We start from the raw sequence: 25,329 nt of genomic DNA on the forward strand, positions 1-25,329 counted from the left end.
GAGCTTTCCCACCCGTCTTCTGCTTTATCCTCCACCAACAACAACGATAATGAGCGCCTTGGCTGCGTAAGGTTCAGTTTAATCCTCTTGTCGGTTGACTTACAATATCCGTAGGGTCCTCCCTCAACCTACGTACGCACCCACCTTGGAAGATGGCGAGGATGACGACGTTCCACAACTGGGTCAAGGCTCTCAACAAGTAATTCAACGTCCCACCATCCCACCGTATGGACAACGTCGAGGTTGGAAACCTTCGCGTCAAGAGGACTTCGGTACTTCAAATCAATCGTTTTTTATTCCTTAGTCTTCTGAATCATGCATAGGTGATGGTGGATCCTATCCAGAATGCCCAATCGCACAATATCCGTTGGAAATGGGGAAAAAGAAGGTGCGTTGCTACCCATTTTCCTTCACCCAAGTTCTGATGAACTAGCTCTAAGGCTTCGTCTGGCAATACACTAGCTCTGCAGGTTGACAGCGAAGGAAATGTTCGCTACGACGCCATAGCACACCAAGGCCAACGACACGGCAAAATCGTCCAATCTCAATTTAAAGATTTAGTCCCCCTTGCTTACCGAAAGGACCTCGAAGAAACTGATCGCTCTATGGATCGACCATCCGAAGAAGACGTTCAAGAAACGGCAGAAAAGACTCGCGCTGCCCTCGAAAAGATTGTCCACGGCAAGATAAAGGCAGCTCAACCCAAAAACGTTCCTGACAGCCAAGGGAAAACATCGTTCATCCGTTATACTCCTGGGCAGCAGAATGGTGATGGCCTCAAGCAGAGGATAATTAAAATGACAGAAGTCGTGGAAGACCCGCTAGAGCCACCTCGTTTCAAGCATAAGAAAATACCAAGAGGACCACCAAGTCCTCCTCCTCCCGTGCTACGTAGTCCGCCTCGGAAAGCTACCGCGGCTGAGCAGAAGGAGTGGATGATCCCTCCATGCATCTCTAACTGGAAGAACAACAAGGGTTTCACCATCCCACTCGACAAGCGTCTGGCGGCAGATGGTAGAGGTCTACAAGACGTATGCCGCTTCTTTATTTGGGTTAAGCTAAACCTTGACTTTGACGTTGATACTCTTACAGGTTCACATTAATGACAACTTCGCCAAATTCTCGGAAGCTCTTTTCGTTGCAGACAGACATGCCAGAGAGGAAGTGCGACAACGGTCGTTAATGCAGCAGAAAATTGCTCAAAAGGAGAAGGAAGCAAAGGAGCAGAATTTGCGTATGCTCGCCCAGCGTTCCCGAGAAGAAAGAGGAGGCATCACATCCGCGAAACCTTCAGCTCAAACTCAAGCTGCTATGAAATCATCATTAGCGGCGTATGGAAGCGATAGCGAGAGTGGTGGGTCCGATGCTGAATCCAACGATAGCGCGGAGGATGAGGAGGCTAGAAGGATACGCGATGAGATGCGTTCAGAGAAGAGGCGCGATAGGCAGCGTGAAATGAGAATGAACAATATGGGTCAGGAACAACGAGCCAAGCAGCTTGCACGCCAGCAGAATCGCGACATCTCCGAGAAAGTTGCTTTGGGGCTTGCAAAGCCTACACTTTCGAAGGAGAGTATGTTGGATTCGAGGTTGTTCAACCAAGAGTCTTTATCGAGCAACTTTGCCGAAGACGAGTCCTACAATCTCTACGACAAACCCCTCTTCCACGGGTCTACCGCTGCAGCAGCGATATATAAAGCCCGAGGTGATATTCAGGAGGGTAATGATGAGTCCTTTGGTGGAGGTACGGACGAGGGAATTGGAAAGGCGCTGGATAACGATCGATTCAGTCTGGGCAAACCTAAAGTTGGTTTCGAAGGCGCCAACGAACAGGAGGTTCGGGAAGGTCCCGTACAATTCGAGAAGGATACTGGGGATGTCTTCGGTGTGAATCAGTTCCTGTCAGAGGCAAGTACTGGGAAGAAACGTGGCCTGGATTCTGCAGGGTAAGTTCCATTCGTCTCGTCTACTATGAGATCTTCTGATTTTGATTCCTTTCCACAGTGGTAGTGGTTCGCGGAAACGTCAGCAACTTGACAGGGCTGAGGACCGGGAGTAGTTTGTTTGTATTTCTATCTCTATAATCCATTATGAGACCTGTATGTTCTGGTTTTGACGGGATACTTTCCGGTGGCATTGAGCCAAGTAGGAGTACCAGAGTTTGAAACAGCTCAATCTTATCTTATTTAAAGTTACGTAATCCATCGCAATATTTCGTGAGAATCTTAGTCCACGAAGTTGGACACACGTACACCCACTGATGATCATGTCGTGAAGTCGTTCTCGCCTTCTCACTTACTGGTATCCGATGTAAAAAAACTTCCACGGGATTCCGTCGCCAAAAGGATATTTGGTATCTATCGCAACTTGCCTTACCCTTGTCATGGGCCAATCGTGAACCCACAGGTAAAGTACGTTTTACTGTCATACTAAGGTTTCTACTTATTCACTTTTCAGGCTTTATGAAAGACAGGAATTGACATCGGTTACACCTATTCAATTCATGGATGTATTAAGCTGGAGACTCTGGGTGGAGACTCTAGGTGGCTGGTCTCATTGGACACGAGTTGGAGATCCAAGCTACATCTGACTCCACCATACGCCTATGGAAGCTCCTTTCATCGAGCAGATCCTTACGCATATCAGGTGCAAGCTGATATTCCTTGGATATGGTCTAAATGAATGCGTTTTCCGCACTTCAACCTTCAGGCGAACCTGAATCCTAATGATCTATACATCTTTGGCAACCCTTGGAGTCTGTTGGAGACACCTGTTGCATTGCGGACCCCGTCATAATACATATCGTCAAGCTGAAGAAGCAATACTTGCATTGCGTTGCCGGCTGTCGCTTGATCTTTGTAGTCGGGCATTTGACAGCCCTGGCAGTGGATGCCCGCGATACCAACCAGACCAGACCTGACCCTATTCTTGGATATTGCACCCAAACGTCCATCGAACTGTAGCAACTTACGCATGGAAACGGTAATTGCATAGACACTTCCATACTTGGCCTATACATGCACTCGGACGGCCTCCTCTAGCCTCCTCTCCTGTCGGATACTCATGGAAATCCAAATATGTACATCAACTCACCCTCCGGCGTCCCTTTTCCTTGCTCTAGGACAGTAGGTCGCCACTGATAAATTGACATGGTGTGTACCAAGTTTGATTTAGCGCAAAAATGTTTTTTCTTTTCACGGTTCATGACCTTATCATGCTGCAACTCAGCGTCCTTTAATTGTTTCGCACATGGGCACATAGTGTGGTGCTGGTGGTCCAGGCTTTCGCGGCGTCTCATTGTACAGTATTATCCTGACTGTGTCGGCCTTTACGGTGTGCTACGACCATCGGTGGTCCTGAATCAAGGAGTTTTCTGTACTACTCCCGCGGGTTCGTCGCTTTGCATATTTCCGTTGTGCATCCAGGGCTCGCCGCTCTCTGATGATTTCATTGGGCACGGTCTTTCTCCAAGCCTTAGGCTCCAGCCTCCTGCGTCAACCCTGCGCTCTATGGAAGTGTGAACTCTGGAAGCGTCCAGGCCATCATTCTACGAAAACAGTAACGTTCCTCCTGACGGGACCGCTCGCCGAGTCGTACGAAGAAAATACTCGCACTTGTAAGTATGCAATTCCAAGACTTTGACGGGAAACGGGTAAGCGAATCGCCCTGACTATGTATTTGCATTAATATTGACTGTGAACAGATAGGAACTCAGTTCCTTGGGAATATGTAACTTTCTAATGCTGATCCTCATAAGAATCCGGGCTTCTTCGTTCGATTGAAATTCGTATAATTCTTGATTCCGAAATTAACTGAATTCGTGGACAATACTTAACCCACAGCGGGCTAAATGTCGCACCCCGAGAGGGGCAATGATTAATGATGCAGGCCTGACACATCGAGCTTCGGCGACTGTCTAGTTCAAACGATAAGCCCGAACTTGGCCCGAGCGGTATGTTTTTTGCCTTCGGCGTCAGTCTCACCTCACCGTGATGGTTGTTTCGTGGTAGGTAACAGGAAACCAAACGAGGATAGGGATACATGTGTTTCATTATTATTCATTCCCAACCATGAGGTGACCTTCGAAGCTTCACTTAGATGAAACTGTTCGTTCACAGCTTGTGACGATAAAAGATAGGGACGCAGCGGCTGTCCACAAGGGACTCCTTCGGGTTTCACATCGTCGATAAGAGTCTTGTTGAGTAGTGTGATTCTTCACTTAAACTGGAAATGGAGGTATTCATTCTGGAATTTTCGGATGGATGTATTTCGATGGATGGACAGGGGAGAATAATATTTGCAATATATTAAATGCGAACGTTCTATTTTTATGTTAGAAGAAAATGATTGCATTGGTAGTAATACAGTATGTGCGGGTGAACTGAGACGAAAGGTTAAGTGGAAGTCCGATTATGGAATACTGATACAGGCTACGATATGGTGGGAAATTGGAAGGACGAGGACGGTGTCAGTGCAAGTATGGCCGCGGCGGAAGATGTTCGCGATCGGTTTCTCCTTCCGACGAATTGTGGTTCGGTGTCGGTAGTAGCAAGTGACTGCCACAGATGACATACTTGTCGATATTATTATTTGACAACATGAGGACAGGTGATGTAAGACAGGACCCCGATGATGGGTGGCCTTGTGTTGGAAATCAAAAGATCCAGGGTACCCTGTTGCTAGTGGAGTAATGGAATTTCGGTATAGGGACGGGATGTCGATTGTGAGACGCGGACGGAAGGAATAATTGTTGTTGCTGTAGCGCTGTGCCGCAGTAAACCCCGCCTGCCAAATGAAACCATTGAATACGCGACAGCGATCTGAATGAAAAGGTGGAACAGGGCGGAAATAATAGTTCGAGGAAACCTGTCCTGAAGAGAACAAAGGGTATACTGATTCACCCTGTGTAGACGGATAAGAATTGTTCACGCTCAGGAACGCCAACCCAAGAGATCCAAGAAGCTCTTCCGATCGCGGGAAAACAGGAGGTTTCGAGCGACAAAGTACGTTTTTGACAAGTGATTCCATGCAGATTGATTCGGTAAGACTGTGTGATTGGCATCATGGATGGCACGTTGGAAAATCGGGGTGTGTGCGGAGGTACTAACTCTGGGCGTAATTCGGAAGTCAAATTAGCGTGTGTGAGGATCGCGCGTGAAGTTTTAGCAATCGACAAGCTGTAGTCTCCTTATCGGCGTGCCCGGTGAGTTGGAAAACGGTTGGAGTGGGAGTCTGAAGTAAGCTGTGGGTTTGCTGTCGTTCCGCGTGACGCTAATTTGCGTTGGCGGTGCTTCATCACCGTGCTGTCGCGCTGATACACACTGGGTGGGCGTGGAGGACCAGCTATGTCTTTCGTCCGTCGCTTCCGGGTGACGAACTCATCGGAACTATCGCCGTTTTCGCGTTTTCGTTTGGAAGGACGCTGTATGTAAGGGGGATGCGAAAGGTCTTCCTCAATGTCTGGGAGAAGCTCAAACTTTAGAAAAGTGGGTGAGTGGTAGGGCAGGGGCTTGGGGGCTATTATGGGGGCATTGCAAATGACGTGTAGAGCTTGCTGCGGACGTCTAGGAGGCGGAAGGGGTGGTGTTATCGAGGTGGTTGAAGTTGAAGGGGACGAACTAGCGTCCGACTGAGGTGAAGGGGGATGATGAGGTACTAAAAGAATAGATAGGTGAATTCGAAAGAATGACTGAGCATTGACCAGGATACTCACAATATGGGGAAAGTAATATGGAATTCCAGAAGGAATAGAGCTGTTGGGTCTGAGGGTGGGTCTGAGGATGGGTATGGTTATGGAGAGAAAGGCTTGCTAGGTAGAAATCGGGGGACTCCCAGGTAGGCTGCATTGTGGGGGGGAAGGAAACAAGCAACAGGGCGACATGACGGGATTTATAGATCCAAGGGAAATGATATGCTAAGCGGGGCTGAGGTTGTAAAAGTAACACAGTAGTGCCACAAGCCATTAGGATTTACTTCCAAATCCGTCGAACGGCGGCTGTCATCAATTCATTGCCGGCACCTTCCATTCTGGGAACCGCCTAAATTAGGACCAAAAAGGTTTTTTTCTTTGAGGCATAACGTAATCTTCGCTAGCATGTTTCGTCCTTTCAAGCCCCAAATTTCTGCCCTTCGTAACCTGCACTCGCAACACCGTGCAGCCCAGCCTCTTTATTCTCTCAAGCGAACTCAGCATGGCAGTCTTCCCGTTTATTCTGATATTCGTAACGGAGGTTCCCGCTATCTCCTCTATATCCGAAATGTAGACGGTGATGCTCAGGTATCCTCTCGGAAAACCGCGAGAAATAAACCAATCTCTTACAACTTTGACAGGCGCTTTCAAAGGATTTATCTTCTTCCCTATTTCCCTCAGGTTCTCCCGAGGCTGCCAGCCTCAAAATACACACCCAGAGGTCCAGACACGTAGTCATACAGGGTGGCAGATGGAAGAATCAGGTCATGGATTGGCTTTCCCAAAGGGGCTTCTAGACACTCAGGATCCAGTTGAAAATGGTTCCATGAACCTAGCATAGGTACAGTTTCCCAACACGGACGGGCGAACAAAGGCGAGCAGTCAGCGGACTGTATTCGTGCCACCTACTCACACTCCGAGCTCGGGTTTTCTATCAATTCCATTAATTCTTCATCACCGTCGAATCAGTCGGGACTCTGTCTCGTGTCATCTTCCTGCCGCGATTCCGTCTCAAAATATTCAATTCGCCCTCTAGAATCTGTTTCAATTACTCTACTTTCCTTGGATCATCGTTGCTACCATAGGCAGCTCTTTCACTATGCAATGACCCTCCATCGATCGATGGTTACAGATGACACAACTCCTCCACCGTGCTTCGCAGTCTGTTATCCTTTTGGGTTCATTGGTCGTATTCTTGCCTTCCAACGCCCGGCCGAGTAGTAAAATCAGCGCAGCGTCATCAGCATAATCAAGCTTTCCGGTGGTATGACTGGTATTATACCCGATCGAGCTACAGTTTACTGAGGACCCGAGGCCATTCGATTCATGAACTACTTCCCGCTACTGCAGAATCAGACGATGGCACCGAGAATATTCGTCTGACGTACACTATGATTGGTTTGGGTCAGAACTAGATATGTAAAGCCAACTCCATGATGCCCGTGCTCGTGTTGTGTTGGCGAGCGCTGAAGCCTTCATAAGTCTAAGAAATGCCTTCTTCCAAGCTCTAAACGTGTGAATTCAGCAGTTTTTCTCATTTGAAGAATTTCTGGAGGGTTACGATACGGAGCGAGGCGGGTCGGCGGACTGCCGTCGTACCCGTACCTCACAGAGTGTGGATCAGACTTTACTTTGAGTCATTCTACTCTTGCTCTTGTACCACAACTACCACCACAATGACAAGCCCAGCATCGACGCCTATACCTCAAGGTGCTGGATCTTCAGCTACACCATCAGTCGCTCCTGCACGTTCAAATACCTCAAATGCCACCAGCAGTCTTGGAACTTTCGGGGTGCGTTTTTTTTCCCATAGAAACGCATTGTCTGATCTTTTCGATCTTGAACAATTCGGAACGAACTGATTTTTCTTGTGAACTCCCGATATGATAGGTCAAATCGGGTCTCGCGCAGATGCTCAAGGTATGTTATACCCTATACCCATGGCTCATGGCGACTCTTATCCGTTCGCTTACTCTTGGTCCTGATTGACGTACCGTACTCAACTCAATACCTAGGGTGGCGTGATCATGGATGTCGTTAATGCGGAGCAGGTGAGTTATTATTCCTTACCATTCCTTCACGTACGAAGACAATGGAGAAGCAACCTCGGTTGCGACAGTTTGACCGTTAACTGTCCTACCGTCAGCTCGGCCAAGATGCTCCGGTCCTCCAAAATCTCGTGTTCTATCACGATAATCCACGCGGTTTTTCGGTTTCTTGTATTTTTCTGAAATGTTCTTTGTGCAGGCACGTATCGCCGAAGAAGCCGGCGCATGTGCGGTTATGGCTCTCGAAAGAGTACCTGCGGATATCAGAGCGGAGGGAGGAGTGGCCAGGATGGTGAGTCGATGCTCGTATATGCTATATATACCTGCGACACTGAACAGAGGCCTGATCAATGAAATTTGAAAAACCCTTACTGAACAGAGCGACCCCAAAATGATTAAAGACATTGTCGAAGCTGTCACTATTCCCGTTATGGCTAAAGTTAGAATCGGCCATTTCGTCGAAGCTCAAGTGGGTTATTAATCTTCTTTTAACGTTATGCTCAGGACGCCGTAACGGATCACCTTCAGATTCTCCAAGTTATTGGCGTGGACTACATTGACGAGTCCGAGGTGCTCACGCCTGCGGATGATGAGCATCACATCAATAAGCATAACTTCAAGGTTCCTTTCGTCTGTGGTGCTCGTAATTTGGGAGAAGCACTTCGCCGGATATCCGAGGGAGCTGCGATGATCAGAACCAAAGGTGAAGCGGGAACAGGAAATGTTGTAGAAGCGTGAGTAATGCTGTTTCTACTCTGAGAAGATGGAAGATTGATTAGTATTTCCGCTGTTGTGGCCTTTATTAGTGTCCGTCATGAACGTGCTGTGAACAGCGAAATCAGGAAAGCAAGTAGTATGAACGAGGAAGAGTTGTATACCTACGCGAAGGAGATTCAAGCTCCTTTCCACCTTCTCAAGGAAGTCGCACGTTTGAAGCGTCTTCCTGTCGTTAATTTTGCGGCTGGAGGGATCGCTACGCCAGGTTAGCCTCGTCATACGACTTTCCCATACGTTCTCGTTGATCTATCAGCTTATAGCTGATGCGGCACTCATGATGCAGTTGGGTTGCGATGGTGGTACGTTTCCATACTTCTCGTTTATTTCGATCTGCCCCTACTCTACTGATGCTGATTGAATGTTTCACTAGTCTTCGTTGGGTCCGGCATCTTCAAGGTACGACCTGACAACGCTTCAATCTGTGATACCATTTGTTCGTTCCTTTGAGTTGATTCATATATTCCAAGAGCTCCGCTTCAGTGTTACCCTACACCCTACCTTTGTTATGCAATTTCATGATATTGAGAGCTGACATGTAATTGCTCCTTTCTTCCAGTCCGGCGATGCCGCGAAGCGCGCTCGTGCGATTGTACAAGCGGTGAGTTCATAGTTGCTAGATCGTCCGAAAGCTGATCGTACCTTTCCAGGTTACTCACTATAACAACCCAAAGGTCTTGGCCGAGGTGAGTCGGAGGAGATGCATCGCCAGAGCAATCGATTCCATGGTTCACCCTTCACTCACAGGTTTCGGAAGATCTGGGACCGGCTATGGTCGGCTTGACGATGTGAGTCATTGGGTTCTATCTCCTTACTGATTGACTGATCCTGCGATAGCGACGCTAACCTCAAGGGAGGCCAGATGGCTGCCCGAGGATGGTAGAGATCGTCCCAAGTCCGGAAAAAAGTCGATAGCGATACAAAACCGCGATCTGCGATCAATAAATCTCTTGTTTTTATTTTTGATATTTAGGTTTGTCTGTAGAGAGAGAAAAAGTGATCGTTCAACCGAGCTCGTTTGCCAACTATCTCGCCCGTGCGTGATTAAACACCTTCTGACTAGCGATGCCAGGATACACTGCAGCCAGTGTCTCGTTTCCCCCTGTAAGTCGAGGTTTTTTTAAAATTTGTTTTCATCAATGTCGGAGAGGTTCTCTAAATGTCACTTCCTCCCAGGCTGCCACCTTTCACCGTCATACAGTACCGTGAATTACCCAGGACCAAGTCATTGCGTGCCTCGCAACAAAAACCATGGAGTCGGACCACATTTTATTCATGCAAGATGCTTATCAACGCATCCGACGCACAGTGTCTAAATCTGCCCCACTACTGTAGACAACGCAGTCCCAACTCTCCCTTACAGCAGACCACCTATCTTCGGCCGGTGCGTCTCTGCCAAACTGCACCGATGAAAACTCAAAGTCCATACCCTTCCAGTCAGGACTCCTTGCAATTGACCTTCTTGTAACGACATCGCTCCCGACCAGTCATTATTGGGGCTTCTTCAAAATTCACAGGCTCTATACTTCCCATGCTGAGGTTGCTGAGAATCAATTGAGTGCTTATGACCAAGGTGTGCAGGTGTACCTCCCATTGCAGACCACCACGACAAGATGTACATCCAACTCCTTGACTTAGGAGAACCCGAGATGGGCAAGAAGTCCTTCAGGGCAGCAATGCTCTTCGCCTGGCTTGGTGCCATTCAGGCAGTCGCGATGAAGTTGGGTAGTTGGAGCTCTTAGCCCGTGCACGAGAGCTGGAGTTAAGAAGGTAAGGTTTTGACTAGCATGGGATACGACTTCAAAGCACCCTCTGTGTAAATGAACCCTGGGGACTCGGTATCGATGGAGTCGAACGTGAACAGACACGGGGCAGGAGTGGCGAACGCCAGGGTGATCACTGATCAGCGCTGGTGAGGTCAATACGGGAAGGTTCGCAACCAACGGTATCGAAAATATATATTTAGGCGGTTGGCAGATGACACGGAACCTGGATTCACGTCGATGGTAGTAGTAGGTTATTATTCTTGACTATCTCGGGTGATTTCCAGATAATATGAATTTTCAGCGTTCAGAATTTTTGCGCATGTCTTGTCGAAGACAGAAGACTTTTCGCGTGCTACGAACTACGCAGCTAGCCTTGAGCTGGCCTATAACATCACATTTGACGGACATAAGTCATTGAACGTGCCCTAGTACGTCTTGGGGTATTTTCACGCGCAAAGTCTTTGTGCTCCGAGAGTCTTCAAAAACCAGAACGTGGCGTTGCCTATCATCCAAAGTCCGTACTTAGGGCTAGAGAAATCTCGATGACTTCGTATTTTGCCAGTCTACTATGCTGTCCTACTCAACAAGGGAGACTTACTAATGGCATAGACATGTTGGCTCAAATGGTCCATAGCGCCGTGGAATATCAACCAAGGGGCGTCTGGCGCGTAATCTAGCTCAATGCATTGACGATTTATGTTACGCCACCAAGTTTGCCATCCCTCTTCACCATTTCCACTCAGCTTCAACGTCAACGCGACAGCTTGAATTGCGACGCGGACAGCTGTTCAAAGGTTCATCCCTTCCACTGGGTCATCGGTCATTCCTTGTGAATGGATTCAACCGAGCATCATTCGGGGTGTTATGCTGGGCTCAGGAGCACGATACGTCTTGTCCTCACCCACGTTCCCTGCCGGATCCAACATGTAGCCATTCTGCTCCTTGATGACTCTTTGATGTGAGTTGCAAGAGCTTCCATGCATCGCTAATATAACACGCTTCACTGGTTTCGGGAGATGTGCGGCCTGACGTTGTGAGTAGTCGTAAGATATTATCGCCTGGATAAACGGACCGATTCTTTGATCGTGATGCTATTCTCCAGGGACAGGTGGATACCCGAGGATGGTGGTCAATCCCAGGCATTTTATCCAGGGGACTGTGGTTAGCGGGTGGCAAAGCTTAAAATCAAGAAAATTAAAACTGGATTCCAAAACAAAATTGGGTACTATTCGACGTCTTTCGTTTCAATTATACAGCCTCGCTAGCCATTATTTATGCATAATTCAAAATCGTCCCGGAGTCTCCATTCGAAGGGCTGACGTTCAAGGACGTGCCACCACACGGGTTCTGTCGTCGATAGCGATATCTACCACGTAATTGTGTGATTGAATACGGTATATATTTCTTGTTATTTACCTGAATGAGAATACCTTTTGTACTCAAATCCGTCGTCGTACGAGGAGAGGCGAATGGGAAAAAATCAAGAGACAGCTGGACCAGTCAAGATAGATCTTCGTCGAAAAGGTAGATATGTTTAGAGGGCATCTGTCTTCCCGCGATACTGTAGTATTCGGACTAGAATCAACAGTTCATGGTGGAAAAAGATCCCACATCCTAAGCTAGTACGACTGGAGACTCAGCGAGCCTTTCAAGGAGCACCTACCCCCAGTACTTGCATAACAGTATGTATATACAATTGCGGCTCGAATTCCGTGTGGCAGATGTCGATATTCTTGTCAAGCCTTTGCCAGCCAAGCTCACTTGTCTAAGACCGTCTTGAGCCCGAGGTCGAACGCGGAAACCATCTCCCCGAAGTAACTCTTCGTAGTTCCTCCAGACTGCCACCAGTCGGACCTAAGCGTGAACGGTTAATCGGTTGATTGTGGTGGTATTCTTTTTTCTTGAAGACATCCCCAAAACGACTCCATGGACGCTGAGAAACCATAACAACAAGCGGGGAATTCAACAGCTCTGAATCCGAGCGTAGAATGGACTCCAAGCAGAACTCCCGCGGCCCCTTAGGATCAGCGATTCAGCGCTTCAGCCTCCATAGCCAAAGGGGTGACCCAGCAATGACCGGCGGTGGCGCGCTCGAAAGGGTCGGGTATTTCGGATGAAAATCAACTGATACTAGAAATGGCATCCTGAGTTGGCGCGAAAAGAACGGTCAGTGCCCCGCGAAAAGAATTGATGAAACACATGCCTATAAATCCAGGGATATTGCGGTTAGTGCGCTGCTAATGCAAGGTGGTATTGGGAGGCCGTTAGGTTTGTATTACAACGAGTTAAAGTATAGCATGAAAGGTGGGGTAGGGATTGAACGACTAGGAAGTTGAAATGAGATGTTGTTTGCAACTGCAATTGCACGAAGTTGATGAAGAGGAGTTATAAGATCAATTCTCAATCGAGATCTCGGTCCAACAACTGCTTATGCCTAGACCGAATGAGCATCACTAAAAGGTGTCAAGGTCGACGCTGGCAGGCATTTCCAGACCATCGCCAACCATTACCAACCTCGATTCCGACACCTACCCTTGCACTACTTTCAACGATGTAGATAACGAGAAGGTTGACCTCTTTTAGGCGCGTCCGGGAGTGTCTCTGAAAGTTATAACAGAGGGTATTGATGGGAGATGACCATATCGAAGAGCGTACCGTCAATACTCAGAGTTTCAACTCGATGTTTCCAAATGAGTGCAGCTCAGACGAGACAGACGAGACATTCATCCTGCAGCAATTGTCTTGGAAGATGAGGGATGTCGGAGGGGTGACTATTGGAATAGTCGCCAGTGAAGAACCGACCAATGAAGGCCGCAGTATTATCAATCTGAATCGAAACAAGATGAAGATTTCCCGAATTTTGAATGTGGCCATAGGTAAGCAGAAACGGCGTCATCAAGGATCGGATCCATATGAACCTACATAGATGATTTGAACATATACATCGGGGTTTAGGTTTGTCCACAAAGACACAGTTCAGATGGTTCCGAAAGCCTTTCCCAATGCATGGGCAGCATCCGCTACCAACTTTGCTCCCAGCTTGACAGCCCTAATCGGGTTTCAGTAAACGATAAATTAGCACTCGATTTTCAGCAAAGAAAAGTATGGGATTGACTCACTCTAAAAACCACGGGAAAAAACACCATAGAACCACCTCAGTAGAAATTTTGAAAAACATCATGTCAACGTACCATCCATAGCCATTATAGGGTGGGGCCCACCCTTAAAAACCACGGTCTCAACCTGCTTCACACCTGCCTCTTTCAATTTCTCACCGTACGCTATACCTTCCTCTCTAAGGATATCCAACTCTGCAATAGCAATCCACGCATTCGGCGTCTTCCCCATCAACTCCTTCGGCGCAAATATAGGCGAAGCGTCCCATTTCGTCCAGTCTTCTTGATTGGGTAGGTAGTTCTTTTTAAACCAGTTCATACGATCAGGTGAGAGCCAGGGGGAGAATTTGTTGGATTCCCAAAGGCCACCGGGGTCAGCTGTCGCAGTGTTATCAGTGACGGGGACAATTAAGAGTTGGAAGATGAGGGGGGAAGGGAGTGAGGGCATGAAGGAAGGTTCGCTGGCTTTGAGTGCGAGGATGGCGGCCAGGTTTCCCCCGCTGACGGAATCGTGAAAATAAGCTAGGATACTCTAACGCTTGAGTATTTACCTTGATGAACCTCCAACCGCAATCTTAGTTACATCGATGTTGAGAATCTCTTCTCCGCTTTTGATCACCCATTGCAGAGATTCAACAGCGTCCTCTACGGCGGCTGGGTACTTGTGTTCGGGGGCAAGTCTGTAATCGACCGATAAGACTACGCATTTAGCATCTGCAATATCCAGGACAATGAGAATCACCAGGCGCCCTACATTCATTTGAGATGAAAACTCACGAATACACATATTGGTGCAAAACGAATTCTCAGCGTTAATATTTCCAAATGTCCACCCGCCTACAACCGTCGACAGAATAAGCAGGGTGTAGGCTGAAATAAGAGAAACACGCCAACCTCCGTGGAAAAAGATAAAAGCTGGCCATCCACTGCTGCTCGGGGGTGCGCCTTCCGGCGTGAACACTCTAAACTTTGTATGGGTCAAGTCCAGATCCTGCGTTTTGCCAACTTTCAACGGGGCTGTTCCTCCAGGTACAGCGGGGGCATTACGAATGGCTGGGTCCCAGGGGAGCGTGTGTGGAGGTACGATGTATTGTAGGACGTCGTTGTGAAATTTGGCATAATCTGGATCGAGTCTGTCGATCACGGAGGGATGTAAAGGCTGGTGTGGAATCCTGGTGGTAGACATCTTGAATGAGCCTAAAAAGGGTTCGGACCGGATATTTACATAAATATCGAGCACGGTCCGTTACCTACACTTAGCGGTCCGGGGGGGAAAAATTTCAATCCTCAGCTAGAGTTTATACAACGTCGACGAGTTATAACGGAAAGATTCAACTGCGTGAGGTCTTATGAATTAGATTTAGGATGGCGGAAGGAAAGAGAGAACACTCATTGCGTTAACAATAGGGACAAACAACCGTGGAATGCTGACAGTGACTTAAACAGCGACAACGACCATGGCAGATCTGCCTCCACGTCCCACATTCGAACCTCCTCCAGATCGTCCCCCGAGACATCTAGGGCCTCCAGGACCTGACGACCGTGATAGATACCCTTCGTCTTCTTACCTTCCTAGAGGAGACCATTACGAATCTCGAAGAGAACGAGAAAGTTATCACAGAGATTACGACCCAAGAGATAGAGACCATGAAAGAGACAGAGTCTGGAATGATAGGGATAGATTTCCTCCACGAGAGAGGTCTCGTTTCGATGAGTATGACAGAAGAGGTCCTCCTCCTCCCCCATACCGAGGAAGTCGAGATTTCGATAGAAGGCGTTCTCCCCCACCGCGACCGAGCTATGATAGAGATAGAGACAGAGATCGACCTTCCTATTATCGACCTCGCGACCGTTCACCAGACCGCAGAGACGACTGGCATCGGAGACGACCTCTTTCACCTGGACCGAGATACCGTGCGTATTCCCCCCCTCCGTCGAAAAAAGTAAATTAACTTCTGAACTGGGAAATCTATCTAGCTGACAGCTACAGGCATAACTCAAGGTCGCCACCTCCTAGACGTCGATACAGTCGTAGTCGTTCACCACCATTTCGTCGAACTTCATCACGTTCCCGTTCCCCACCACCTCCCCCGAAACGTCTAAGACTTGGGAACCATTCTATTGGGAGTCCGTACTCGAGGTCTCCCTCTCCTCGGTCGCGTTATCGTTCACCCTCCCCTCGCCGGCACCAACCACCTCCATATCGTGATGATCGGCGCCGAAGTCTTTCTCCTGATCGTCTGTCGACACGGCGGCATTCACGTCCTCCTTCACGCGCGTCAAGAGGCAGTCGACGGGATTCTCAGGTTGAGTTCGGAGAGCACGTTGAAGGTGGGAGAGGGTCAGGAAGTAGAACGTCGGAACCGGTAATGGAAAGGCATAGAAGCAGAACTCGTTCGCCCCCGAGACCCAGTTATCAACAACGTCAACTGTCGATATCTTCACCGGTATCCAAGGGTATGGTTGTTGATAGTGGGCGGCAGTCGCCCATACCGCAGTCACCACTTGGAACGAAGAACGGGGATGGAGACATACAGATGATACCAACAGCACCCGCCGAAACCTATGAACGATCGCCCCAATTTTCTTCACCGAGACAACCTAGTCCACCGCGAGAACCGCGTGGGGCCGGAGAGCTACCAAGACAGCCTCGAATGCAAATGGCACAACGAGGAAGAGGAGATTTCCGTGGAGGTAGTGTTGGTGGTGTTGGACGAGGAGTAGGAGGACCATTCCGAGGCACTGGTGCTGAACCACCTCGGGGACCTCGACATCGTGGACCACCTACAACTAGTATGATTAACACTACCGCTGCTCCTAGTACATCTGGCGGCGTCAACTCTCAGTCGCCCGCTTCTGCACCGTATAATGGTAGCGCTCCAACGACACCACAAATACCGAGTCAAGCCCCAACTCCGGTGATGGAGATTGTACCCTATGAACAGCTGCTTGGGGAGCATTCGATGTATAAACAACTGAAGAATGCACAGACTATAGTGAGCTTCCTTTTTATCTAGTCTCTCAGGAGAATATTGAACCCTCATGGATCAGATTGAGAGTCAATACAAGGACAAGTTGAACATTGAGCGAGAGTATAAAAACGTTTATAGGGCTACGCGACGTGCGCTTCATGATTTCGAGCTGTCAACCATTGATTTGAGGGCCTCGGAAGTGAGGAGAAAGGCCACGTCTGCTCAGTTGGACCTGGCAAGAGAGGGAGCTCTCGGGATCGACTATGTTGGTGAAAGGAATAAGGTACCCGTATCGGTATAAAACGTCTGCGCATACTTAACTTTGATTCATCCATCGAACGACGAGAGGATTGTATGCTGAGCTGAATTCGTAATTCGAATGATAAAAGAGGTTATCCACTTTGTCCCAAAGACTGGGTCATTTGAGTAAGGAGTGAAAGAGTACACGATGGGTATGCTCCCTCTCCCCCTCTCTCCTTCTCTCTACATGGGTTCGTAGGACGGTATGTTGCGAGGCAATTTACTTAGGTAAAGGCTTGCACTCCATATACGTTTTACCTGGGTCGATGGGAAGAGCACAGAAAAAGCCCAAAGACTACCGGAAAGAAATCAATAAAACTTCTAAGCCTGCCGCATAGATGTTGCGCACCTGCATTGCTTCAAACATTCGTTTGGAGTTCATCCGTATCTGAATGCATTCCCGACTTTGTGGACCATTTTCACGACATATTTCAGATACAGGCGCGTCTCGTTCACTGTCGAAAGTGTATCGCGTATTCGGTGTCTTCTGCAAGTACTTAATTAGAAGAAACACGAGGACGGTTTTTTTTCGTATAACATACAGAAACAAAGTTCTTGAGTACTTCGTCCGGGTTTTCTTTGGATGATGCGGAGGAAAACATAGTGAAGAAGATTTTTGAATTCAAATGGTGATGTCAACTAACCCTAGGTAACCCTAAACTGCCCATAACTCCATCCTAAGAACAGAACATGAAAGTATGATAATTTCAAGCAATGAGCAGGTCAAGTCAATGAGTAATAAGATGAAAGGGGCTAAAGGATGTAAGAAATGCTCTATAAACACTGGTTGTCTCCCTACGTTCCCTTAGGACTCTCACTAATCCCCGAAGCACCGTAGAAACTTTTAACACCGTTCCCTAACAATGGGCGCCTTTCCGTATCTTGCCCCTCCTCATCCTCCTCTTGAGGTGGCTCTTCCTGTAAGACTCTGTTGGCTACGTTCGCGTAAGATATCCTGTTTTGTGAAGTACTGTCGTCCGGTCCAAGCCTTGGGGAGGCACCACCGGAATCCCGTCTCTTTAGCCCACGTTCAACAATCCTAGAATACCTTCGTCAAAGGAATCAAAACAAAGCAGGCGTGCGCCCTCACCCTCGCATGATAGTAGCTGTCGTCGCCCGTCTGGCCTTTCTCTTTGATACATTGTCTTCATACCTATCCGTCTCATCCACGATCTCCTCTGAAATGATTTCCTCGATGATATCTTCAAGGGTGACTACTCCAACTGCTCCGCCTGCAATTCCTGGTGTCTTGCTTATCAGCAATAGATGTGCACGTCCAGTTTGGCTATAGAAAAGAAAGAGGTAAGAATCGAGGCTGCAAGACTCAACAACTAAATACCCACAAGTAATCCAAGGCTTGAAAACAATTGATAGAACCAGGTGCTTCAGGTAAGATCGACAAAGGGAATTTCGAAACCGGCAACCTTTGGGACGGATCATATTGTAAAAGCTTCAAAGAAAGTCGGTGGTCATTCAAAAGTCATTCGGGATGTAAAAATCAAATCGTATACCTTCTTGACCAATAAAGTGCCGATGAACGCAAGTTTGTCTCCAGGCTCGTGGACTGGGAATCTCGAAAACCCGCTCGACAAAATATGATCCAACGTGTCATGATCCAAAATCGTGTTAGCCGAAAGCGTCACGACGTCCTTCATCGCTGTCATGATCTGTTCGACCTGAGTAAAAGAACACGTTCAGTCACAAGGAAGTGAAAGATCTTCGAGCACGCACGCTCTTGTTGTTCAACTCCAAAACGCCATTCAAAATGCTGATTTCGTCATCTCGAAGTGGTTCCTCGCCAGTTCGATGGAATTGTAAAAAACTCTTTAGTTCAGCCTTCTTGTACGTGTGTGCCTCGTTAGCGCCGAGTGTCCAATCAAGAAGCTTGGCTATGGGATATGCAATGGGAGCTGTTGTCCCAGTTCAGATACTTGATTAGAATATCAGCCGGTGGGATACATACCCATAATCCACATAAGACCCAAGACGAATGGTGCGCAGGTGGCACCAATCGAAAGACCATACCGTGCGCATAGTGCTTGAGGAATCACTCTGTTTAGGGGGTTGTCTAATTATACAAAAGTAACAGAACGTCGTTACTCACTCTCTATTATATGGATAGCAAACTGTAAGTCAGAGTGCAAAAATCGAATTAGAGGGCGTACCCAAAGATAACTTTTAAAGAAGTGAGTTGTCTCGGATAGGATCCAAGAATTCATGACTTACCGATAGCAGCCGTAGAGATCGCCACCGCGGCGATACCTCCACCAATCTTGAATCGGTCGCAATTAGATGTTCACGAACAGAAGAATTGCAAAGAGCGTACAGCACTATCAAGAAAGATGGGCAAACTTTCGTTTATAATCTGGTTTTTAGAACTTTCAGCAACGGGTCAGTATGGATGGTGTGGGGTGTACATACGACGTTGCTGAGCAAGAGGACAACCAGAACCCAGTGTCTACCTTTCCTCATCAAAGATAAGACTAGACAGAGCGTCTATCAGTTTGAATCCCGAGACTAAGTTGAGAGTAACTGCACCTTTGGTAGCATTCCTCTTCTCCTTCGGATCGTCCGAACTAGCAGAGAGAACTCGCAAATGTAGTTCATCCAAACCCATCAAGCCGAGCGTGAGGCCAGCAAATACACCACCCATGAGAACCAAGACGGCAGAAACACCGAGTTTCCACCAGAAAGTAGCTGAACTCGTTTCGCCTTGTGGGTTGTCCGGAGACAGTGATTCTGGTTTGGTGACTTTGGAGACTACGGCTGCTATGACATGGCGAAAGAGAGGGACGAGGAAGATGAGTACGCGCTTGCTCATGGGTGTTTTGAAATAGAGAGTACTGAACGAGGGCCCGTCCGCGCGTCATGATCAATGTCATGTTTCGCCGGTTGTTTACGACCACCATCCGCAATCCGCACGACAATCCGCTTGGGTTACCAAAAAACAACTCTCGTCCCGCACCTCAAATACCTAGAAGAGCTGGAGGAATAGAACCAAAGCGATCCATACCCAACGTCCACCACGTCCTCCTGGTCTCATCATGCAAAGGTGGCGTAGGTAAGTCCACCATCGCAGCCAACGTCGCCACTGCGCTCTCTCTGCTACCCAGTCGTCGATTGCGGGTGGGTCTCCTGGATCTAGACATATTCGGACCTTCTATACCTACTCTTATGGGTCTCAAACACGCTCAAGAACCAGAGGTTTCGACTTCTTCTGGTGCTCTATTACCGGTTACGAATCATGCCGTTCCGACGATGTCTATGGCGTATCTTCTTCCGAGGTCGCAAGGTTCACAAGAAGATACACCCGTAGTATGGAGGGGTTTGATGGTTCAAAAAGCCGTTCAACAGCTGTTATTCCAAGTAGACTGGTCGTTTGAGGGTAAATACCCCCCTTTGGACGTCCTTGTTGTGGATTTACCACCTGGAACGGGGGACATACCGCTAAGTGTGGGGCAGCTAGTAAAAGTCGATGGTCAGTTGCTTTCATCCATCACTTTTCTTTTAGGACAGGCTCATTCGATGGAAAGGCACAATCCTGGTATCAACCCCGCAAGACGTCTCACTCTCAGATACACGACGGGGAATATCTATGCTGCGTAAACTGGAAATTCCGGTGAGCATGGAAAACGTTTTCATTTTTTCAATACGCGTTGTTCTGACTCCAGTCTCAAGCTAACCGGGATAGTCCTCAACAACGCCTATTATCTCTGCCCGACGTGCAAGGACCCCAACCCACAGTACATATTCGGGCCTCCCGCTTCCTTTCATAATACTGCCAGGTCTCTTTCTCTTCCCGTTCTCGCGGAACTTCCTCTCGTTCCAGGTGTGAGCATATCGGGCGACCGAGGTGTGCCATATATGCTTATCGCAAGCCAAGACGAAGACGGAAAAGGAAGTACCCAATGGCGTGACAGAATGAAAGCTGTTGTCAGTCAAACCTGGGAAGACATTCAGGCGAAGAGGAAAGCTCGAGAATCAAGCTAAAGTCATAGTCATAAAACATATTTCACGCTAATCGTAGTATGCCATATTATAAGAAGTTTTATGCAATAGTACTATATTCACAGTAAAACATAAGGAGGACCCATGATCTACTTGGTAAAATGTTCAGCTCCAAAGGTAAGAGCTGGAAGGAGGTCCATGAGGAATAGCAAATGTGAATATGGGAAAATCAAGAGATGGGGAAAAGAACCAGGAGATTTAGCAACAGCCGCCGGATTGCTGCTGTGCCAGGGTCTGTCCTGGTGTGACGACCGTCGACTTGCCCGCACCAGGTGTAGTCGATGAAGATCCCATTCTGTAATTGATGACGAATGAGCAATCAAGACGTGACAAGTAAAAGGCATTTGGAACATTACCTGTCCTTAATTTGCTTCGCCATAGTCAAGAAAGCCTGCTCGACATTGGTTGCGTTCTTAGCCGAAGTCTCGAGGAAGGGGATGCTGAGTTGGTCAGCGAATTCCTTTGTGTCAAGAGTATTAATGACTACTATGACTACGAACAAAACGCACACTAAAAACACACCTTGGCGACGGTATACTCCACAACTTTCTTGCTCGTCAAGTCCGACTTGTTACCCACGAGCAATTTGTTTACGCCCTCGGATGCATATCTGTCAATCTCCTGAAGCCATTGCTTGACGTTCGTGAAAGTGTCTAGAAGTTACATATCGATATGTTGAGCAGAGCGATCAATCCGAGATGAACTGGAGAACACACCGTTGTCGGTAACATCATAAACGACAATTATACCATGAGCGCCACGGTAGTAAGAAGATGTGATAGTACGGAAACGTTCTTGGCCTGTCGAGTGTATCAGAATATGTCATCTCACACCCCAAACACCTAACAAGCTACCTGCTGTATCCCACTGTATAAGTTGAAGTTGATTGTCAGTTGCTTATGCATGGTGACGGAAGGAAACGATATGAGGATAGGGTTAGAAAATATGGAACATGATAAGGGTGGCGTTGGGGTATCACCCCAGTCAACACAGTTTAGCATGACACCTCGCCACAAATGAGCGCAAGTTGCGTAAATAAGAGATAGAATCGGGACACATAATGCACAGAAGTGGCAAAAGAAGATAAGAGTCAAAACAGAAAGGTACTGACGATTTGCAGCTTCACGGTCTTTCCTTCCAGCTCAATCGTCCTAATCTTGAAATCAACTCCAATGGTACTGATGTAGCTTTCCGTGTATGTGTCGTCTGCGAAACGCAGCAATAAACAAGACTGTGAAAGAAAAAAAGGAGTCGTTCAATGCTTTGTTTGCCGAGCCAGAGAGACGACAAACTTTGCCAACGCCAGAGTCACCGATGAGGAGGAGTTTGAAGAGGTAATCGTATTCACTCGTGTGCATCGTAAAAAGTTTGCGAGAAGAGGACGACGGTTGAGAGAGGAACTATGTAGAGGTTGTGGTCGAGTTGTAAGGCCACTCAAGGCAGTGAAGACGCGTGTCTGCTCCTGGGGGGATTATGTAATGCTCGGCATCCCGCTATTGTCCATCGCTCTCTGCAAGTTGTTCATCCAAGAGGATCGTTTTTAACGCCACGTTTGGCACAGCTCCTCAGCAATCGATTTGGCTCTCAACTTGAGCCGGCGTTCAACCAGCCTGTTTACGGAACTCGGGCCTTGTACGAACTATCCCTTTCATGGGCTCAGGAACGCTACAGACACATTCGCTAGAAAGAGGCAATCTTCTACTTTGAGCATGCGATACTGGGGTATTCATGCTCTTTGCAGTCGAGTTGCTGGTCTTCTTTTCCCGCAGTCTGGATTCCAGCCTTATTTCAACTTCCAGGCAGTCAAATCGACGAATATTGTGCTTGGGGGCGGTGTGAAACGGGGGAAATCATGAACAACCTTGAGTCGAGTTGGCCATGATGCGATGCATGATCCTGGTGAGTTGGCGAGTAGCTTGTTTCGCGGTGATTTACGGACCACCTCGCATTCTATGGGACCCGATTCTCCTTAAGTAACTGATTATTATGCTCTTCCCAGGTGGTCTTTTGTGTTTTGTCCTGGATTAGACCAATCAACAGTTCTAGCTGTGAAGCAGTCGTGAAAAATCTAGATTCCAGGAAGACAGTCAAAACACCATATCTATGTCATTCAACACTTCGAAGCTTGACGCCGGACATACAGTACTTACCCTGACCTCGTTGGTCGGGCCGACAACCCAGAACACCTTATTCTTCGTTGATTCGACCATATTCGCCTCATGCAATTACATACTGTCTGTAGAGAAAAACACGTTTTTATAGATGATCGCTGTGTTGTCTTCATAATCTTGATGGGTTGCGCCACAATGTTCGCGCACGTGTGAACCTTTCTCTCTTCTCTCTTCTAATACATGTCATTATGCCCTCTCTGGTTTACGCTCTTTTATCAATGACTGTACTTCATACTACAGCTGCTACTTCAAATCCATCCACTCCTTTTACTCAAGGCGAGTATCAAAAAGGTTCCAAACTTCCCATTACTCGAGTCCAGAATGACCAGCTCCGATTCCGCCGTTCGCAAAGTTCGATGATGCTTTCTAATCAGAACAAATTGTGAGGGCTTGTTTATATTCTTTGAATTGCTTTTTGTCAATCGTCCGAACCAGCTCTTACCTTGTCCCGATTCGGTGTGTTTGAAGACCTACTCCGCCTCACTTCATTTTGTTCTGATCTCATACAATGAAGGATTGGCGGGCAATCTTTTCCATTGATCTTGGACACTGGTTCTTCAGATTTAGTGAGCTTTTCTATTATACGAGCTACGTTTCGTTGGATTGATCCTCAAATAAGTGGGTCGTGTCGGATAAATGTTCCTCAAAAGACTGTTCTTCGGTTTCACGATATTCTCAACCATCGTCTAAGGACTTAGAAACTCTGGGAACGCCATTCGATCTTTCATATCTCAAAGGGTCAGTATCAGGAGTTGTCGCCCTTGACGTGGTGTCATTAGGATCATTCGAGATCAGACCTCAAGTCTTTGGTACGTCGTCCTTACTTGTAACAACACCTCCCTCACTCGACGTGAACAGGGCTCGCCGACGACATCAAGGACATGAATCTGGCTGGTAACGGGCACTCTGGAATTCTCGGTCTTTCTTTCCCTTCGGAAGCGTCGATCTCTCCCAACGTTGCCCCAACGGTACTGGAGAACATCTTTAAATATCTGGATGAACCCTATTTTGCCATCAAACTCGGAACTAGCCCTGGACCTAACGATCCGACCTCCTCTTTGACCTTTGGGCAGCTGGATGAGAAATATGCGTCCCACCTTTCTGAATTTTTCTTCACCCCTGTTTCCACGGCTGGTGCAAGTGGCTACACTTACTGGAAGGTTTCTATTCAAACTTTCATCGTCGATGGACAACCCGTGCAATTATCACCGTCTACCGTCCGTGGAGTACGCGACACACAAATCGCAGTTGTCGACACCGGCACCACACTTATCGTGGGTCCTACTAGTGACGTCGACGCGATCTGGGGAGCGACTGGTTCCGCTGCTAGGTATAACACTAATGAGAAGATCTGGGAGGTACGTTGCAACAAGGCCGTTGACATTCGGCTTGTCTTGGGGAACAGGGACCGTCATGTAGAGCTTCCCATCGATTATGAGGATGTCAACTGGGACGAAGGTGAACATGAAAGTGGATGGTGTATCGGGGGGATACAAGCCAATGACGACGTGAGTATGCTCGACTTCTTTACCTTGCCGTCATTGAATTTGAATCATGATCCTCAAGGTCGGTTCTGGAGACTGGCTACTTGGAGATGCTTTTCTTCGTGTAAGATCTATTTAGAGGAAAAACGGGCACACGTTCTAACTTGAGGTCCGTCCTACAGAGCGTCTACACTGTCCACTTCATCGGAAATACGACACATCCACCCTCCATGGGCTTCTTAGGAACCGTCGACCGTAACGTCACATACGAACAATTCCGAGCGAAGCGGGGGCCCGACTTGGATCAATCGTCGCCGCCGCCAGCGAACATTCAGGGCGTACTAAGAACACCAGCAAGGCCTGCGGCGCCGATTGTTTATAGTCTAGGATCTGCTGGAGGTTTCATTGGCGGAGCGGCAGCGATGACGGCGTTTCGTATGCGGCGTAGGTTTCTTGCTGGAGGTCTGTGATGTTGCAAATGAGGCCGATGGGTTCTCTGCAGCTTTCTATAATGCCAAGGTCCGACTTCCGTTGGTGTATGCTCTTGATGGGTATGTAATACAAGATCAAGTTTGATTACTCTCAGAGACAACGTGTTCCGCTGATCCTAGGATTGAACATTAATCAAGGGATCGATACAGTAGACACAGGAATATGAATTTTGCCCTGTTTGCTCATCGATGCCCGCCTCATTCGCAAACGCCGTCCTTACTTCAAGTGGTGTATGTAAGGGACCGTGGCCACAAAGTTCTATATCCACGGGACTAGTCACCAACATTGGCTGAATAGGCACATCACCATCTGATTAAGGGCCTTCTAGTGCAGCCTGTCCCATCTTCTCTGGCACGATCCGCTTCCAACGAAGATGCCCTTGGTGGTCATTCCCATGGTTGTGTAAATGGTAGGAAGTTTTCACTTCCGCGTTGTTTCGACAACAAACGGCCAACTCTTCATTCTTCTGATTTTCTAGAGCTGCGATCATTTCTCGAATCACAGTAGAC

General features: G+C 47.8%; 13 protein-coding genes across 14 annotated transcripts; 7 read left to right on the plus strand and 6 right to left on the minus strand.

The window, feature by feature from the left end:
• The first annotated feature begins 12 nt into the window (after positions 1-12).
• E1B28_002538 (uncharacterized protein) lies at positions 13-3,435 on the plus strand. Its single transcript, XM_043159463.1, has 7 exons — positions 13-66; positions 115-272; positions 324-388; positions 441-1,031; positions 1,093-1,946; positions 2,005-2,406; positions 2,458-3,435. Exons 1-6 carry the CDS (start codon positions 50-52, stop codon positions 2,057-2,059), a joined length of 1,740 nt encoding a protein of 579 aa, XP_043003064.1. The 5' UTR covers positions 13-49; the 3' UTR covers positions 2,060-2,406; positions 2,458-3,435.
• Positions 3,436-4,410: 975 nt separating this feature from the next.
• Positions 4,411-5,028, minus strand: E1B28_002539 (uncharacterized protein; the record flags this gene model as incomplete). The annotated part of the gene is made up of 1 exon (XM_043159464.1): positions 4,411-5,028. The coding sequence occupies one exon, from the start codon at positions 5,026-5,028 to the stop codon at positions 4,411-4,413; it is 618 nt and encodes a 205-aa protein (XP_043003065.1).
• A 160-nt stretch (positions 5,029-5,188) lies between these two features.
• Positions 5,189-5,846, minus strand: E1B28_002540 (uncharacterized protein; the record flags this gene model as incomplete). Its single annotated transcript, XM_043159465.1, has 2 exons — positions 5,189-5,655; positions 5,714-5,846. 2 exons carry the CDS (start codon positions 5,844-5,846, stop codon positions 5,189-5,191), a joined length of 600 nt encoding a protein of 199 aa, XP_043003066.1.
• A 230-nt stretch (positions 5,847-6,076) lies between these two features.
• E1B28_002541 (uncharacterized protein) lies at positions 6,077-7,195 on the plus strand. Its single transcript, XM_043159466.1, has 2 exons — positions 6,077-6,277; positions 6,331-7,195. Exons 1-2 carry the CDS (start codon positions 6,095-6,097, stop codon positions 6,484-6,486), a joined length of 339 nt encoding a protein of 112 aa, XP_043003067.1. The 5' UTR covers positions 6,077-6,094; the 3' UTR covers positions 6,487-7,195.
• Positions 7,196-7,365: 170 nt separating this feature from the next.
• On the plus strand, positions 7,366-9,394 carry SNZ1 (Pyridoxal 5'-phosphate synthase subunit snz1; the record flags this gene model as incomplete). The annotated part of the gene is made up of 13 exons (XM_043159467.1): positions 7,366-7,482; positions 7,580-7,609; positions 7,705-7,740; positions 7,937-8,029; positions 8,117-8,206; positions 8,266-8,471; positions 8,544-8,719; positions 8,775-8,813; positions 8,885-8,910; positions 9,071-9,112; positions 9,162-9,197; positions 9,259-9,299; positions 9,349-9,394. The coding sequence occupies 13 exons, from the start codon at positions 7,366-7,368 to the stop codon at positions 9,392-9,394; spliced, it is 978 nt and encodes a 325-aa protein (XP_043003068.1).
• Positions 9,395-9,793: 399 nt separating this feature from the next.
• On the plus strand, positions 9,794-10,149 carry E1B28_002543 (uncharacterized protein; the record flags this gene model as incomplete). The annotated part of the gene is made up of 2 exons (XM_043159468.1): positions 9,794-9,895; positions 9,949-10,149. The coding sequence occupies 2 exons, from the start codon at positions 9,794-9,796 to the stop codon at positions 10,147-10,149; spliced, it is 303 nt and encodes a 100-aa protein (XP_043003069.1).
• Positions 10,150-13,297: 3,148 nt separating this feature from the next.
• On the minus strand, positions 13,298-14,583 carry E1B28_002544 (uncharacterized protein; the record flags this gene model as incomplete). The annotated part of the gene is made up of 5 exons (XM_043159469.1): positions 14,288-14,583; positions 14,171-14,230; positions 13,945-14,107; positions 13,469-13,893; positions 13,298-13,326 (listed from the first exon to the last, which is right to left on the minus strand). The coding sequence occupies exons 1-5, from the start codon at positions 14,577-14,579 to the stop codon at positions 13,298-13,300; spliced, it is 969 nt and encodes a 322-aa protein (XP_043003070.1). The 5' UTR covers positions 14,580-14,583.
• Positions 14,584-14,838: 255 nt separating this feature from the next.
• On the plus strand, positions 14,839-16,666 carry E1B28_002545 (uncharacterized protein; the record flags this gene model as incomplete). The annotated part of the gene is made up of 3 exons (XM_043159470.1): positions 14,839-15,307; positions 15,371-16,389; positions 16,445-16,666. The coding sequence occupies exons 1-3, from the start codon at positions 14,851-14,853 to the stop codon at positions 16,664-16,666; spliced, it is 1,698 nt and encodes a 565-aa protein (XP_043003071.1). The 5' UTR covers positions 14,839-14,850.
• A 219-nt stretch (positions 16,667-16,885) lies between these two features.
• On the minus strand, positions 16,886-17,267 carry E1B28_002546 (uncharacterized protein; the record flags this gene model as incomplete). Its single annotated transcript, XM_043159471.1, has 3 exons — positions 16,886-16,960; positions 17,015-17,152; positions 17,208-17,267. 3 exons carry the CDS (start codon positions 17,265-17,267, stop codon positions 16,886-16,888), a joined length of 273 nt encoding a protein of 90 aa, XP_043003072.1.
• Positions 17,268-17,460: 193 nt separating this feature from the next.
• Positions 17,461-19,486, minus strand: E1B28_002547 (uncharacterized protein; the record flags this gene model as incomplete). Its single annotated transcript, XM_043159472.1, has 10 exons — positions 17,461-17,704; positions 17,756-17,950; positions 18,009-18,115; positions 18,177-18,341; positions 18,397-18,575; positions 18,629-18,717; positions 18,888-18,937; positions 18,992-19,030; positions 19,087-19,148; positions 19,204-19,486. The coding sequence occupies 10 exons, from the start codon at positions 19,484-19,486 to the stop codon at positions 17,461-17,463; spliced, it is 1,413 nt and encodes a 470-aa protein (XP_043003073.1).
• A 47-nt stretch (positions 19,487-19,533) lies between these two features.
• On the plus strand, positions 19,534-20,664 carry E1B28_002548 (uncharacterized protein; the record flags this gene model as incomplete). The annotated part of the gene is made up of 3 exons (XM_043159473.1): positions 19,534-20,143; positions 20,199-20,284; positions 20,344-20,664. The coding sequence occupies 3 exons, from the start codon at positions 19,534-19,536 to the stop codon at positions 20,653-20,655; spliced, it is 1,008 nt and encodes a 335-aa protein (XP_043003074.1). The 3' UTR covers positions 20,656-20,664.
• Positions 20,665-22,139, minus strand: YPT1 (GTP-binding protein of the rab). The gene is made up of 7 exons (XM_043159474.1): positions 21,966-22,139; positions 21,785-21,904; positions 21,528-21,540; positions 21,390-21,473; positions 21,196-21,326; positions 21,030-21,133; positions 20,665-20,968 (listed from the first exon to the last, which is right to left on the minus strand). The coding sequence occupies exons 1-7, from the start codon at positions 22,029-22,031 to the stop codon at positions 20,872-20,874; spliced, it is 615 nt and encodes a 204-aa protein (XP_043003075.1). The 5' UTR covers positions 22,032-22,139; the 3' UTR covers positions 20,665-20,871.
• A 24-nt stretch (positions 22,140-22,163) lies between these two features.
• E1B28_002550 (uncharacterized protein) lies at positions 22,164-25,182 on the plus strand. 2 transcript variants are annotated; one of them, XM_043159476.1, is made up of 9 exons: positions 22,164-22,305; positions 22,358-22,572; positions 22,673-23,226; positions 23,280-23,300; positions 23,359-23,410; positions 23,464-23,653; positions 23,703-24,352; positions 24,411-24,452; positions 24,511-25,182. In XM_043159476.1, the coding sequence occupies exons 3-9, from the start codon at positions 23,033-23,035 to the stop codon at positions 24,796-24,798; spliced, it is 1,437 nt and encodes a 478-aa protein (XP_043003077.1). In that variant the 5' UTR covers positions 22,164-22,305; positions 22,358-22,572; positions 22,673-23,032; the 3' UTR covers positions 24,799-25,182. The 2 variants fall into 2 exon arrangements, with proteins under 2 accessions (XP_043003077.1, XP_043003076.1); XM_043159475.1 differs by lacking the exons at positions 22,164-22,305; positions 22,358-22,572 and having other exon boundaries at positions 22,990-23,120; positions 23,174-23,226; positions 24,511-24,995.
• The last annotated feature ends 147 nt before the right edge of the window (positions 25,183-25,329 follow it).

This window comes from Marasmius oreades, chromosome 10 (assembly GCF_018924745.1).
Source record: "Marasmius oreades isolate 03SP1 chromosome 10, whole genome shotgun sequence".
Classification (NCBI taxonomy): Eukaryota; Fungi; Basidiomycota; class Agaricomycetes; order Agaricales; family Marasmiaceae; genus Marasmius; species Marasmius oreades.